A 16,865-nucleotide genomic window follows, 5' to 3' on the forward strand; every position below is an offset into this window, starting at 1 on the left:
ATTATCCTAATGGCAAAAAGGCCATTAAGCAATTATTTTGATAGCTGGAGCTTTGTTACCGGCTCTGCATTTGGGGAATGATTTTGTTCCTCATATAAATACTACCTTAAAGCGATGTTTAAAGATTGTTTTAAGCTTGTGCTTGTTTTTCTGAGCAGGAGTTTCAAGTTTCTGCGTAAAAGAATAATAAACCATAAAAACAATGCCCCAAAACCCCTCCTCTGTATTTTCTCCCCAAAGGCCAGGCTCTCTCTCAGCCACAGATCTTCCCCCTGTGGAAATCTTCTACGGACATTTTGCCACAAACGTCGCAGGATCTGGTATCAAGGCAACGCCAGGGATTTAGTTCCACTTTTTTATTATTCAACTTTTTATACATAATAAATACAAACTTTTTACAGCCAATATAAAGAAAGCATTTGCACCCATGCTTTCAGTGTACTGACGCTGTACATGATGATACGTTGAATACATGCCCTGTATGAAGAAATCATAGTTAAAAAGGAGGCATATTTTTACAACTTTTTTTTTTTAAATAAAATTAGCAGCTCTTACAGAAAATATTTTAAAATACAACTAAAGAGACTTTAAATAACACTTTCTGAATTTTGAAAGTCCAGGTATGAAGGACACAGAAAAAACTGGCCAAAGAAATTGAACATGAACATTATGGCAAAACTTGCTTTTCTTCTGCATTGTGAAGCTTTCAAAATTTTTGCAAACAGTTAAATCTTTTTAAAAACTTTTTTTTTTTTTAAACTTAAGAACAAGTTTGATAAACACATAAAAAGACCTCGAACAGATCAACAGGACAAGAGGTGCAAAAGAATGAAAAATATGGAAAAGACTTCATTGGACAGTCACAGATTTCATAACTGATCAATGAATTTTTTCTTCAAACAGCCCCACTCTTGGTTAAAGATCCCACTGGGAAAGGAGATTGGCAAAGACGAATGTCTCAGAGACCCAGCTTGGGTTGGGATTTACAAGTATGTGCAAAGTTTATGATAAAATCTTGTTAGATGATTTTTGTAAATGCAGCCTCAAAAAATAGCCCTTGTTAGTAAACTAAAGGTAGACGATTTACTGGCTTGAAAAAAAAAAATGAACACATAAGAGCGCGTTCACTAGAGCCCATATAACAGCTCAAGAACAACAACCTTGTGATGCCTTTCAGCTTTGATCCAATGGATATTGCTATTCTGAGAGCAATTTAGGAATCACATCTGAAGAAAAACCTGCTTTCACCTGGTTTTCCCCTCTCCTCTTCGTGTTACAGCTCTGAACACCCTCTTCCCTTTCCATCCAACCACCAACAAAAAGCTTCCTTCCCAGAGATCTCTGACTTAAACCTAGCTTTGAAATTCTTTTACTCTCTACTTGTCGCCTAAGAGTAGTTTGCGACCATGGTCTGTTGTGCTCCTCTTGGCCACAAAGGCAGTCTGAAGGCTTGGAATAAACCAGAGGCTTTCCTGGCTCTGGCTTTGGCTAGTTAACGGGCTTCAGGTGGGAGAACACTACAGGACCATCCAATGCAAGAACTAAATAATGCATGTAAATACTCTAAATGTAACTTCTAACTCTAGCCAGATCTTTTGATGACAAAGATATATTGCTAATGTTGGATAATAAAGTACACGGCAATAACTGGGATAAGAGTGACCCAAATACTTTAAAAAAAGAAAAAAAGAAAACAAAACCAAAAAAAAAAATCTGCTAAGAAAAAAAAATGAAGCTCAATTTCCAGATCTAGACAAAATCTCACTTACTTTCCTACCGGTTGGTTTATGCTATGGAACAAGATGTTGCTACTAATTCAGCACCTCCATATTAGATACTCTATTACTAAATGTACTGCATAAATATTAATACAAAGAACATTTAGTTCTGTTTAACTGTTAATTATTGAAGAGGTGTGCATTAATGTAATTAACGCCATATGATCTGCATCAGTTTTCCTTATCTATAAGATTATTTTCCTGTTTCTTCCTTCCTCAAGGGGAGTAAAGAGGAGCCAGCCTCTCCTTATACTTATTTTTTCAGTTCCCTTTCTCGTTCCACAAGATCTGATTAATACCTAATCAGACAAGTAATGCTACTTGAAGAATTGACGATCTTTAACACATTCCTATGGCAACAGTAATATACTGTACTAATGCACGTGATAGAAGTATGCTATGACTAAGTTGCATGAACGAGGCTCTTTCCTCAGCCTCCGTATAAAAATTGACCATCTTCAGCCAAGAGAGAAACCTGCTCCAAGGCAATCCTCTGCTCGCTGTTTGGCCCGTCTTGGTTTGTGCTAAGAGAGGAAGAATGATGTCTAGAAATCAAAACAAAAAAAAGGCACAAAATATTCATGACCGTGGGAAGGAATCCACCATGTCACTGTCACAGAAAATCCTCCCTATCTCTTGCTCTATTCAAAGTCTTCATCATGCAAAGGTGCCTAAAATAGAGATTGACCAAATACCGCGTTCGGCCTTGATTGTAGCACTACTACTCAACTAGTCCGCTCGTTACACCAGAGTAATTTCCACGTCCTCTATCTTCTCCGTTGTCCGGCGATGATGCTGCGTAGGGGGCGGTGGAGCTGCTCGCACCTGAAACAGCCAAAAGCAGCTGGTAAATATCCCAAAACTCAACATTTCCAAAGCTGCACAGAGCACAGCTGCAACTCTGGGCCCGTGCCTCAACGTGATGCAAAGACACAGGCCATATGTTGAGATCAACAACTACGGCGAGTAACCAGCTGGACGCAGGTCCAGCTGTCCCTGACCTCAGGTACATGACACAACCAAACCGTTGATGCCCTTTGTGATATTGTCCTGTCACCAGTCTCAGGTGGCTTTTCTCCAGCATGACTGACAACCGTGATGGTGCGATCATCTATTTATTCTGCCTGCACCTATGGAAAATCCGGTACACGAATCAAGGGTGGATTTTGGACTTGAAGCAAATGCTGACATGTGGTGACACCTTTGCCTGTAACTTACGTGGACTGGAAAGTACAAAATGCCCCGATGCATACAAGCGGCCTACTCATATTTAATCAATCACTGACCTCAGTGATATACACCTGAAATCCAATGCCATTTTTATACTCTGCCACATCAATGAAGTTAGTTTTGCTCCTGACAGAGCATCTCCTTGGGCTTTAACAGCACTCCATGCAGGGTTTTTGTCATGTTTTCAGAATACACCAGAATGACTTGCTATGAAAAACACGAATTGTGGAGTATGAAACAGCTGTGCAGTCCTGGTTGGTACTGTCAGCACTACCATAACACAATATTTTAAAAACATGCATATTTAAAATGCAATACGAAGAGAAATCCCTTTAATTAAGACATGACACTGTTGTAGTATCTTGAAAAGACACTCAGTTGCAAGAAACAAATTAAGTAAATACAAATCTACAAAATGAAAGAGTTGAATCAGTCATTTCACCAGAGAATAAGACTTCACTTGCAACTTCTCTGTTCAGTACTTAAATGTTTAATAATGCAGCTCTGTATCTTTCGTCTGTATTTCACTAAGGCTAACTCACTGACTGCTGGAATATTTGAATGTGTTTTTGAATATTCATTCAAAAATACTTTTTCTGCAAGCTCATTAATTAAAAATCTTAGGAAAATACAAAATGTTAAATCTTGATGTGATTTGTTGTAGGACTTTGAAATCCCCAAAATTTAATTCAAAGTTAACCCTAGCAGATGAACTTTGCAAGATTTAAGTGATGAAATTTTTCCTTTCCTTTTCTGGCAGGAGCTCTCTGTCTAAGCAGCAAAAGCATCACAAAATGTACAGGGTATCACTGTTTAGAACTTTTTAATTAAAAATCCTCGAATCAAGCAGTTTGGAAAAAAAATAACCCTAAATGCAATGGAGTTCCAGGGACTGCATATTACATCAAACTGCCGGCAAGCAGATTTGTCTGCCAGCACATTGTGTGGCTGGGAACACAACCTCTGGAAAAAAAAAAAAAGCACTTGTACAAATCATACGATTAAACTGTTCTGGCATTTATTCACCACCTCTTTATTGGTTCTGCTCAGTGGGTATTACATGTGGCAACAGCAGAAGTAATCTCCCAAAGCCTCGAAAGGTGGTGTACGTCTATTGACTAACATCTACATTATAGACGTAACAATTTCCTCCCAGCTTAGATTTCACAATTCATGTGCCTCACAAAGAGACACGAAGTTATTACAGCTACCAAGGCAGATGCAGAAGGGCAGGTTGGATACAAAGGGGACAGATAAAATTCAAGGTCATTTTTAAGCCCAGTCAGTGACTTATTGTTTAAACAAGCGCAGCTTTGTTTTGTTCCAGTACCCACTTATCTCAAATAGCTCTCATGTCCCATGGCTTTCTGACACATCTGTGGTATTATCAAAGGGGAGTGACGAGACCTTTCCTCGCACCATTCTTCCGAGATGCTCTATTATTATACGGAGTAATTGGATTTGCAGAGCACTGAGAGCCAAACCATCAGGTGTTGTATCACAGGCCACAGGAATTCCACCGCTCTGAATGCCCCTGTGCGGGATTTACCTAGGCTAGTGACACGACCCAGCTTTAAAACCTGGTAACATCAACACAAAACAGCATTTGAAACTTACAGGTCGCAGTTTGCCGTATGAAGTTTCAGGAGGAAGTCGCGGAGGCTGTGAGAATCCAGGGGACTCTGAGCTGAAGCTGTTTTCTGAAAGAGAAGGCATCAACGCACCACAAACAGGTCACTCAGTATTGCTGAGTTAGCTTTATGTTGCAAAAAAAGCTTTTTTTTTTTTTTTTCATTTAAATTTAAATTTAAAATTAAACATCTTAAATTGAGCATTGAGCTGAACTGTTTCTTTGTCTATCACAAACCTTCTTACCGTTAGTTGACGGCGATCTGGGGAAGTACTGGGAACCTCTTTTATCTGGACTATGGTAGGGGCTAGTGGGAGGCTGGTCGTACAGCGGCAGCGGCGGGAGGGCGTTATTGGGCTTCGGAGTTGGGGACACCTGCATTAGAGAGAGGTAAAGCCTTATTCCTCCACTGATTTTATCTACACACCACGGCACAAGAAGTTCTCTGGGGCATTAGCATGCTAGGAACTTTCGTCTGGAGAAAAACTATCTGACAAAAGTGCTGTCAAGGTACACTAGAGGAGGAAAGCCAAGATACCCAACAGCGATTACAGATCTATTTTTAAATCACAGGTTGCCACTGAGCAGAGATTTTCATCCTTTCCCAGGTATAATTTAGACAGGCTTTTTGAAGGTTATCTGAAAAAAAAAGCCATTTGGTCAAGCGTGCGTCTCCACACATACACAAAAATGTGATAAAACTGATCTAACAACTCAATTCCGTTTGTGCCATTTAAATGTTGAGGGAAACACAGAAGCAATACACCCCTGCATGTAATTGAAACAAACAATATGAAACAAAATTAGCATTAGGATTGTATGGCACAAACACGTGCAAAGTTTGTCCAAAAAGCACCGTGAATGTCTCTGGTTACCTCTGACAGCCCCGAGGCATTCCTACCCACTTAAATACAGGCGGCACTTTGGCATTTTTATGTCAAGTTAAGTGAAGCTCAGTCAGAACAGAGAAACTCAGAGTGCCCAGGAATGCAGCTGAACACATTTCTGTGTTTTCATGGTCTTCTCAAATCAAAGAATAAAATACTGGAGAAATGTCTGCAGGACGCCTGGAAGTCCAGTTTCCAGCACCAGTTACAGAAGGCGCTCGACTTTCTAATGGAGTATGGGGATTACAGAACTATACTGAAATGAGGACATTTTGGCAAAAATTACTGTACTACAATATTCAGCAGTGTTCTCCCCTTCAAACATTGAGAAGACGCAGACCAGCTTTAAGTATGAAAACATTAAATTAGGGCTAAGAGAGCCTGTAATTCTCTTTTTGCCAGGTTCTGTTCGATGTCTCAGTCCATGCCATGAATTAATTACAAGAAGTAGACTGCGAATTTTCTCCTTGGCTCATTTCCTTTCTACCCAAATACTTTCCTTTATTCACAAATCTGCTGCATTTGCCAAAACACATCAGTTGGTAATTATTAGGCTGGGTAAGGAGCTAAAAGGTAAGCATTCACTTTTTTTTTTTTTAAATGTGTTCTTTTTTTTTTCTGTTAAAGAAGCAGCAGATCTTTGTATTCCTGCAAAATTTCCCAAATTGTGCCATTTCTAAATCATATTTTCATAATACATAGTACATTAATAGCCAAAGGAGAAGCTCAAGACTGTCAAAGCTTGTCACTGAGTGAAAAGGGTTAGTGTGCAGAAGCTCGGTTTCCTACAGGAAAATGCCCTAACAAACTAACACCACACATAAAACTCTCCACGCACCTGAATATCTCCAATCCACTGAGTCTCTCCATTTTCTGAGGCTGTAAGCTCTTCAACTAACACTGATGGGAATACCCCGACACGTCCATTGAATTCTCCTTCCCAAAACCCATCATCGTCTTGATTCTCCTTGTTCAAGATGCGGATGATCGCTCCTTCTGGGAAGGACAGCTCATCATCTGTCTGGCCCTCATAGTCATAAAGTGCTTTTACAAAACAGACTGTGGAAAGAAAAAAGTGTAATCAGCATCAGCCTGAAAAAAACCCAAGTGCTATATAAATAATTGCTGAATCAAATTATTTTACTTTTCCTTAATTTTAGTTAATGTTAATCACAACTCTACAAGATAGCCAAGTAAATTATGTAGATTCTTGATTTTAGGCAGATAGTGATTACGAACAGATGTACTCAGGTACAGGTCAAAAAGGAGAAATTGAAAAATAAGAGGTTGGACTAGGTGATCTCGGAGGTCTCTTCCAACCTAAATGATTCTGTCATTCTGTGGAATTCTCACGTGCAACCTCCAAACTCAATACGCAGACTGCATTTGAGAGCAAGCTTAACATACTACTTCCTTATTTATTGATATTTACCACTGGAGTCTCCATTCAGGCTGCCTGAGACTAAGTCAGCCTCCGTTGAATTATTTGAGGTGTGTGATCGACTATCCAGTGCTGCAAGGGACTGGAGCATGCTCAGCAGGCTGCTCGATGTCGGGAACTGCAGGTACTTCTCTGGAACATAACCCACCTGGCCCGCTTTATTCCGTGCCTGTAAATAGATGACAAAACAGACGCTCTGCTTTTGCCTACTACTCTGAAAATAATCCAAATACGTTCTTAGGTCACAAGTTCTATTTCTAAAAGTAATAGCGAAAAAGAAAACAACCTCAGAAAAATGATACCTTTACCCAGTCTTCCATATCGCCGTCTTCAATAACCTCCAACACCTCGTGTTCCTCTATGGTCAACTCATCTGGCTGCGAAGCCTGAGGTGTATAACAGGAGAATTAGAAACTAAAAGTGTTTTCGGGTGCAAGGGACAGACAGTGTAAGGAACACTCTTATGCAGAATTCTATTTGAACATAGGTTTAAAAAATATTTAAAAAAATCTTCTGATGTAGCATGTTTTAAAGTAGTTTAATAAGGGGTTCTTCTCCATGCCCATGGCACCCGCAAGGCCTTTTTCAGTCAAGAGGACAGATGGAAGCCCCCTGAATACCACCCAGCCTGTCGAGCCCTGTTTACTTTTGTAACCCTAATTACTCCATACTCAAAGTCTGCCACTGGCCTCGGCTCCCGAGGCGGTGTGATTTACGGCTGACCCAACAGCGCGAGCAGAGGTAAACAGCATGAATGCAGTTTGTCAGCAAAGCTTTAACTCACCAACAGTGGCTGCACTATTACAGTACAAAGAGCAGCTTTGTTGTGCAGCGCACAGGCGCGCCGGACACCGATAACACTGCTAGTACAGCCCTGCAGACTCAGCAACAAAAATGAGAACACTTCCTGATGGCAGGCACTCAGCTGGGCTGCCAGGAGCCAGACAGGGACATCTCTACGTGCTCCCCTCTCCTTGTGCTTTTCACATCTCGCTCTCAGACACAGTTAATGTGCACAATTACTGAGCCAAACGCTGGCATCCTAACTCCAATTCCCCCAGGCTGTGCTGGGTGTGTTACACGTGCTCATGGTGGGATTCATTTTTCTGATCAGACACAAATTTAAAAGAAAAAAAAAATCACAAACCTTATACGAATAAACGACTTTGCAGGTGAGAGGATAATTTCTTAGAGTACCAGAAGGACTAGAGCTGCTGTCATCAAAAACATCCATGCTGTCTTCAAACTCTTCACCTTCTTCTTTTTCTGCATCAGCATTAATCTATTAAAAATAAATTTATTAAAATGAAGTCAAACTGAATGTGAAGTCAAACTAAATTTAACGTCAAAATAAATGTGTTATATAAAAAGAAGTGAAGAAGTAACAATGAAATGAATTAACCAATATTCTTCAGGTTTTTTTTGGTTGGTTGCTTGGTTTTATTTTTTCCTGTTTACAATTATTGAAACATCAGTGACTGCACAAAAACACAATGCAAGTTTTTTCCTTAAAAAATAAAAGAAGGAAATCAGGACCAAATACTATTCAGCCTGTGACTCTCAACATCGGGAAGGCAATCATCAAACCAAACCGATAAGGGAAACAGATGAATAAGAGCTGTCACCAAATCCCTTCTTTGCCCAACTCAGCTGCAATTCTTTATTCAAGCCCAGGCCCGTGTACTTTAAACACATCACTAAAAGATTTTGGAAGCAGTAACTCAACTGCCGGACAGCTATTTTTTACATAAGCTATGAAATGCGACCAATGTGCTTTGGAGATGCCATTTCAGAGCCGTAGCAAATAGTTTCATGGAAAAAAAGGTCAGTTACGGAGAATTTGTGCTATTAAAAGGCTAATGTACCTGTGACCACGAGTTACAAAATGAAACTGCAGGGGAAATACTTAAACTGAAGAAATAAAAACCTCAGCCTTCCATCTGGTGCACTCTGCGCAAGGTATTTGCCGCAGTTTATAAAAAAAAAAATCCTGAGAGAACGAATTACGATTAAAAAACTAGTCATAAAAGTTTAAATAAAAGCTGGAGTCAACATGCTGGAAGAAGGCAGGTTTCTGTAAATGCAGTCGGGGCAACGTCGACAAGCACTGTGCTTTGGCCGCGTGCCCAGATTGCATTTTGAATAAACATTTTATCTCGTGCGAAGACAGCAGTGTTGCCTTTGATTTGAAGGACTTGCCTATGTATTTGCCATCTTCCCTTTATTTATGTTTATAAAAATATACTTATTCCCTTATATATAATATATGATAATATATATAATATATATAATTAATTATATATATGTATTATATATATATATACACATATATATACACATACATACATACATATTTGTATATATATATATAATATTTAAACATAAATATACTCCGAGGAGGAGAGTAACATTTTGCTCCTCTAGACCTGGAGCAGATCACAAAGCTTGACGATTTTCTGATTTACGCTAATTTTTGTAACACCTCCTTGTAACTCCTATGAATTTCTGCCAGCCATTTTCACTCGAGAACATTTTCTATCCATTGCTACCCCGGTGTTCATGGATGTACTAAGAAAAACTCACCGTCCCAGCTAGCTAATGCTTTGATAAATCAGCAACCTACTGTAAATTATGGCAAATGTAAGGTTTCCCCTCCAGTTTCTAACTGTTTTTTGCTGTGCATGGTCTACGTCCCAGCAGCCGAAGCTGCCATCCAGCTGACAGCCACATGAAACCTCATGGAAATTGGTGTATCATGTCTAGAAGGACGTGTTCGTGGAACATCTGGTCCTGGTTTTCTAACACGAGGAGGAAAAATACGTTTTAATTTTCAGTGTGTGGGCTGCTCAAGCTCCTTGAAGGGAATCATTTGCAAAGTTGGCACGCAGAGGGAAAACAGCATTAATGATACAGAAAACTTAGCAGTTTGTTTCATAAAGCTCCTCCTTCTATGCAGTCTGGTAAAGAAAGACACTGTAAGCAGAGACTAAATGCATCAGCCGGAGTGGTACCAAAGGGATGAAACAGAAAAACAAGGATAAATGACAGAAAAACAGAAAAACAAGGATAAATGCAGGTAAGAAGGTGACAAGACAGCTTGATTCTACGTATGAAACAAAATGCAAATATATACCTAGTTTTGTTCCACATTTCATAGCAAAAGGAAACCCAAAATCTTTTTTTTTTTCTCCTTATCTATTCTTATCTATCACTGTTGACCCTGTCAACAGCAGAGCACACCTTCATACTTGGAAAATAAATTCCATTTTATTTAAATATATAATAATATATAATATATAAATAATATAATAATAAATAATAAATTCATCCTTTTTGAATAGATTCCATTATATATACACATTTGCTGTCCTGGAGGCAAGCACCATAAAGGTTTCCCAGCCACATCAATATGTAACAGTAGCACTGCGTACGTCTTCCAGATGACACTGAAATTCAAAATGATGATTAACATGTTTTTTTTTGGCATCTACACTAGGAAAAAAAAAAAAAAGGTATTCCCTTCCAAGATGATGCATTTCATCGTGCTATCAGAAAGTCAGCCGACTGGATAGGTGATGGGATATTAACTCCACCTGCTTATTGGAATTTGATGATCTTTAAGGTCCCTTCCAATCCAAGACGTTCTATATTAGATCTCTATTATATTATTTAATATATAATAAATGTTATTTATTAAATAAATACATGGCAATCAAGCCATCAGTGCTGTTTTTCTCATTTCAGTCCCTTTAAAGAAAATACCCTGGGAGCCTTGCTGAGCAAACCGCGACGTAAGGAGGGCAGAGAGCCGACTTGTGAGCCAGGCTGAAGTGAAAGTGCTGCTTGTTTCAGGCCGCAGTAATTCTCCAATAATTGCAGTGTAATTCCTGTAACAGTTCTACGAATTCCATCCACAGGCTGTCCTCATCTGGCCTGCCAAGGTCAACAGTGTCTCTTTTTTTTTTTTAAGCGGGAGCGTACGTAAGTGTAAAAGGGGAAAACAGGAACCAGAGTTTAACCTCCCACGCCGTGGCATCCGCGAGCTCGCCAGGGACCCGCGGGGCTTTGGGTGCAGGGCCAGCTGTCGGCATGTGCGATGGGACGGAGAACAAGGTGCTGGGCAGCGTCCAACGGGATGCTCAACGCCCGACGGGAAGCCGAAGGAGGTGGAGCACAAGAAGAAAGGGAAAAAACGCTACCAAGCGCAGCGATGTGGCTCCTCCTCATCGATCATGGCCAGGAAGGGCTTAAAACAAAACTCAGCAGAAGAATTTCTCCAGGCTTTGGGAAGTCTGAAAGGCGGATCTGTGTGCTACGACTTTAATCGTGCTACTAATGATGGGAATAAAGCCTGCAGAGACTGCCTGCAAGGAGCCATGGCTCTAACAGCCTTTGTGGCACATCACCATCAGTGTCCGAGCCCTACGCAGGACATCCTCCAGGAGACATCCCAACAGCCTGCAGAAGACTAGAGAGGGTACAAGAGGTGCTTGCTATTCCGTGCTCACTCCCTCTTGTGAACTGAAGTGCACACAGATGAAAATATCTGCGCATCCAAAAAAGACCTTTCCTGGAAGGGTTTGCCACTTAACCATCACCAAGAAACCCAGAAAACCATGAAAAGACACGAGAAAAAGCAGGACTTTTTGTGTGTAGGTAATGCATACTTGCTGCAAAGGACATTCTCCATCCATCTGCAGTGCTACGAGAAACCACCCCGCCATTCCCTTAAACTTTTGTTATGCAGAAGGTACGCTCTGGCTGCCCAAAGAATTTGTCAAAAAGATTAAAAAAAAAGTGTGAATCACGTAATTTTAATAGTGTATGAAGACTATGAGCGAAGAAAGTATCCACACCCAAAGCGAGACTTCACAAAGCCTCTGAACTTCATTGAATTTTCTGCCCCACGCTAGACACGCAGAGAAAAATTTCAGTTTGTTTGAGGCAAGCTGAGTCAGCCTTCAGGAATTTTATTTTTGTTGGTTGCTGGTGAAGAGCAACAGATTGGTTAGCAGTACTGCCAAAGGTGACAGCTCAGCATCGCATGCCTCGTAGGGGGAGGAAAAAAAAAATAGATTATGAGCTCTTTTAGCGCTTCCTGTTTTCTGAACAGGATTTCTCGGTTCAGGCAGCTGTTTGATTCAGCTATCACTGCTTGTTTTGAAACACATCATTCTGTGGGACGGGAGAAGGGAGGAAAAGGAGAGTTTTCTTTTTATTCTTTCTTGAATTACATAAAAATGTGCTTTTTTTCCCAATCTAAACATATAGGAGATGTCTCTGGCTTATTTTGCAAATGAGCCATAGGCATTACAAACCCAACTGGTCTGTTGTACAACTGAGTATAAAATCATTATCAATCTTACGTTGATCCAAGCCACATTTTAGTTAAATTTTATGTATTGTGGATGAAATTTTCAGAAGTGTTAGAGTGACTGAGGATATAGTGAGACATATCCATGCAATCGAATTTAAGAGTTGCAGAAGTTACCAGCTCTTTGGATGAAATGCAGTGGTGGTCATGTTTGCCTCCAATTTAACTTCGGTTCTGCTCTGAATTCTGGCTACTCGTGCAGAAAGACAAGCTGCAGACGAGCATTTGGTGGTCCCCAAATAATGGGGCAGTAGCTTGCAGGTGGGCAGTGGTAACACCTTAAATTGTGACAAAATTCTTTGGAGAGAAATATTAACACTGCTCACAGCGATTCTCAGGAAACCAGCCTGATTTCCAAAGCCTTACACTGACTTGGAATGCATCAAATTTTCATCTCGACTACCCGAATCGATTTGGAAAACAGGCTCAGCTTTCCTGATAACTTTCAAAGCGATCTGCACATAGACTACTCGGGAACAGAGGACGTAGAGTCAACATTTTTTCTAAACATTTGGAAAAAAAAAAAAAGAGCCTTTCATCCCAATAGCTCAGCTAACATCCTAAACTCCTAATGAAACTTCAAAGAAACATGCAGACATTTTTCTTTTCAGGAGATGGAAAATAAACGTTATGGCACTCATCCAAGGCTAGAAAATCAATCTAAAGTAAACCCAGCAGCAGAACCCAGCAATCCTACCTTCCCAGTTTCTTGCGTTAAATTCAGAAACATGCTTCAGACAAGTTAAGCTACCAGAAGATTTTTCTGGTTAGCTGAAGAACCAAATGCTACCAATTTTGGTTTCTACTCGATACGAAGTTATGAGTTGCTACTAGAAAAGAGTGACGTGGAGACAAAGCGAGGTTTACACGCTGGAAACCGTACCAGGTGCGAAGAGCCGTTGTTGGTCACCGAGGGAAGACTCGCCCAGCGCTCGTTTTCCAGTTCTTCCATCACTTGGTTCATTGCACTTTTTAGCCACGTATCCACAGAGACGCCGATCTGCTTCAGCAGGTCGAGGCGGGCTTCTGCTTTCAGCTTAATTATCTGAGGAAACAAACAGGCAAAAATCAGAACTCTTTGAGGATTACATTTCACTCCTTGCCCCATTTCAACTACGTCCCTTCCGGATCCGGAGATTACTCAGGTGGCTCAGAAAGCTGCTCCAAGCAGAAACGAGTCCAGTTCTTCATTTCCTTGCCTGCAGAAACGCGGTGTGAGCCAAGAGGCAGGGAAGGGTTTTCTAGAGGTGTAAAACTCCAGGCATATCCCATTTCACAGGGCGGTGTTTTGACCGTAACATCTCCTAGTTCCCATTAACTTCCTATTTATATATAGCGTGGTCAGTTAGTTTAGATGATTTTAGAAGTGCAAAAACCCTAACAAGACCCAGGGCTTCAGGATATTTTTAAAATCAGGAATTCTCTCGGGCTGCAGCCCCCAGAGCCCATTCGGTGGTCTGCTGGGCATGGCACAACAGGCAGCTTGCACAAACCCCCAAAGGCAGCAAGAAGGCTGCTTTCCAGGGAGCTTACTGGTTATGGGAACAGCCCGTTTTAATACCCCCCAAATTTAATTGACCTCGCACTTCACCAAACGCTTCCACGATTTCGTCTTTGTAACAGAACGAAAAATTTAAGTTTTCTGACAGCTGTGTTCACTTGAGCATCCTGGCACCCCTCCTGGCTGACAGAGCCAAGGCTTTAATGAATTCATGGTAAACAACCACCCCGGTCCAAATTATTTGACAAACCGAAGGAATGGAAACGGTAGCACTGAGAAACATAGCAGATTTTTCAAAGAAAGCACGAGGCAAGCCTGGAAATGAAATTGAGGATCTTGATATCTTGTCCAGCACCACCACCATCGCCCTGCTGCCCTTGCTCATCAGAGGAAGAAAACTCAAGGGATTTACCAAAGGTCCCGCAGTGAGTCACCACGGAGGCAACAATACCAGCCCAACAAACCGCCTTGCGGATTTTCCTGCGTTTCCTTTCACAGCATTGTTCATTCTTAGCAAGTTTTGGTGCAAGCAGCACCAAGTTTCGGGCCCTTTTTCGCCCCCGGAGCTGGGCAGCATCGTCCTGCAGCACCGCCGTGATCGACAGATCGAGTCCCCAGAGGCCCCGGGAGCCCAAGGAGAACCAAGCTCCAGCAAAATAGTTGGGCCTAAGCAAAAATTAGAGGGAAATTACTTTTCCTGTAGTGCAGCAGACTAGGTAGGAATATATCTACAGTGCATTAAAATGGCAATTGGTGCTCCATGGATGTCTGTGTCCCTTACATGTCCAAATACCTTCACTAGATGCAAAATTTGGTGGTGACCTGAAACGCCACCGCTCTTTTTCTTGGTTTTGCCAAGCTGCTGCTCTTTACCAGTGTACTTCTATTAAGAAGGTAGGTCAGAAAATAAATGACTAAGTCTTTAGGTATGATTTTCATCCAGCTGACCACCTAACTGTGGGGCTGTTTTCCCTAACCACACAGGTGGCTCTAAAACCGTTTCAAACACTGAAACCACTTCTGCCAGACATTAGTTATAATTCTGCTTAGAATAAATGTGATTTTTAGAAAAGAAGAGAAGTTAAGAGGACAATTTATTATGTGAAATGTATCTTTGTATGCACACACAAGCTCTCCCATGAAATCAGGGAGCAAAGGATCGGGTGCGTTTCAGAAACGTTTCCCATGGGAAAGGCCACGGGCACTTGGCCACAAGTTTCCACTTCTCCGTTCGAGCAGTCTACAGGTGAATGATTAACACGTACTGCAAATAGTGTTCATATAACCAAGAAAATGAGAAAAAAAATCTGCTTCAGCTAAGATTTAGGAAACATCAAGTTAAAAAGAAGTGACGTCCAAAAACTGACCCATCTCTCGGCACGCACATTGGAAAGAGATTCACAGCATCGAGCTGAAACTCTTGCAGTTTAGTAGGGCCCAAGCTCTGACCCTAACTCTGTAAATATTTACAAAAGTGATACCTATGGGAAGGTCTGAAACCAGAAGTCTTAGATGCTTTTATAGCTTTGTGTGCCAGGATGAGTGGAATGGGCCTTTTACCCCTCTACTGCTCTCCGACAGGCAACACCTGCTGCTCTTTTTTCTTTGTTTTTCCTTTTTTTTCCTTTTTACTTTTCCTTTTTTTCCTTTTTTCTTTTTCTTTTTTTTTTCCTTATACTACAGTTTGTAGATTTTAAAGCTCCAAGAACACGGAAACAATTATTTTAATTAATCATTAACCTTTTTTTTAAAATGTTTTAGGTATGCTTATCAAAACGAGAAGTGAATTTCTCCCTACATGAAGTCAAACAGAGACTTTTAAACCCAAAACGTTAGCACAGAAGGGTTGCGCCAGAAAAGCTGAACCCGGGGACACCAAGCGTTGAAGATTTGGAACAAAAGCACTTTCTAACCACTTTTTCTTTGAGAGAAGGGGGAGGAGAGGAGGGATGCTGCGGCACCGAGTGAAGATGAGCACTGCTCCTGCCTTACTGGGATGCTCCTGGCTGCCTGCAGCCCGCACCAAGAGCCCAGCTGCCAAAATTAGAAATGCTGAGCTGAACCACCAGGCAAAGCCAACAAGTATCGTGGCATCTGAGTATCAGCATGCTCATGGGGCGTTTGTGGTGCAGGAACAACCTGGTAAAAGGCGATTGTTTCATCCGGGGCTGGTTTGTTACCGCGGTGGGGTTGTTTTGCAGCTCCTGTGGGTGCATCACCCTCTCGTTGGGCTAAAAACCTGTGATAGACGGACTTGATGTAAATTAATGCAGGCCATTTGCTTTTGTTTGTTAATGAGAAACCCTAATCTTACCACATCACTGAGCTGACGTGTCTCTCTCTACACATATAGCTTTGGCACAAAGAAGCCAGCCCTAATTTGTCTTTGTGTTCTGCCGTCATATTATGGTACAAAAACTTTTTAATGCCCTCAACAGAAGTTGCACAGGAACGATCAGCCCCGTTGTTTTGCTGTTTTACCTTGTTATGCAATTTCCAATTCGCTCGGGTTATGCAACAGCAATAAACATTCGTCTAGGCGTGCTGTAAACATTTGTAGTTCGTATTAGTCCGCTGCAAGCCGTGTTGTTTGGACAAACTTGTTAGCTAAAATAAACAGGCTGCTCCGAGATCCTTGACTGGACTTGCTAGGAGTCAGACAAGAGTTTTTAATTCAAGGTACCGGCGAATCCGATGGGGTTTCTTCCCTCTATTTACACACAGTGCTCTTAATATTCAACAAACGCTGCTTCCAAACCACAACTGTTTGGAGTTTCATTCCACTGCAGACAAACCATAAAAGCACTTACAGCGTTGGGTCAGGCCTGCACTTGAAAGATGGAAAACGCTATTTACAAGCCTGGATATGGATTTTTTTTCCCCCCCTAAATAATTACACTGGTAGACCAGGGTTAACAGCTTCCTACCTACCTATGTAGGTGTATATATGCACACAGACATATATATAAATATATATAAAAGCCAGATGGTATTAAAACTTTATTCTGCTTCTCACACGGGAGC

At 41.1% G+C, this 16,865-nt stretch overlaps 1 protein-coding gene across 4 annotated transcripts in view; it reads right to left on the bottom strand.

The window, feature by feature from the left end:
* Positions 1-341: 341 nt before the first annotated feature.
* Positions 342-16,865, bottom strand: part of FCHSD2 (FCH and double SH3 domains 2) — a 145,616-nt gene continuing 129,092 nt past the window's right edge. For 3 of the 4 annotated variants that reach the window (XM_050716356.1, XM_050715731.1, XM_050716147.1), the window contains 8 exons: positions 13,224-13,385; positions 8,114-8,248; positions 7,269-7,352; positions 6,958-7,135; positions 6,364-6,584; positions 4,884-5,013; positions 4,626-4,708; positions 342-2,603 (listed from right to left, as the gene is read on the bottom strand). In XM_050716356.1, coding sequence (XP_050572313.1) covers positions 2,520-2,603; positions 4,626-4,708; positions 4,884-5,013; positions 6,364-6,584; positions 6,958-7,135; positions 7,269-7,352; positions 8,114-8,248; positions 13,224-13,385 — 1,077 coding nt within the window. In that variant the 3' untranslated portion in view covers positions 342-2,519. The remainder of the gene's footprint in view (positions 2,604-4,625; positions 4,709-4,883; positions 5,014-6,363; positions 6,585-6,957; positions 7,136-7,268; positions 7,353-8,113; positions 8,249-13,223; positions 13,386-16,865) is intronic. The other variant, XM_050715939.1, reaches the window with a different exon arrangement.

This window comes from Cygnus atratus, chromosome 1, assembly GCF_013377495.2.
Source record: "Cygnus atratus isolate AKBS03 ecotype Queensland, Australia chromosome 1, CAtr_DNAZoo_HiC_assembly, whole genome shotgun sequence".
In the NCBI taxonomy this organism is placed as follows: domain Eukaryota; kingdom Metazoa; phylum Chordata; class Aves; order Anseriformes; family Anatidae; genus Cygnus; species Cygnus atratus.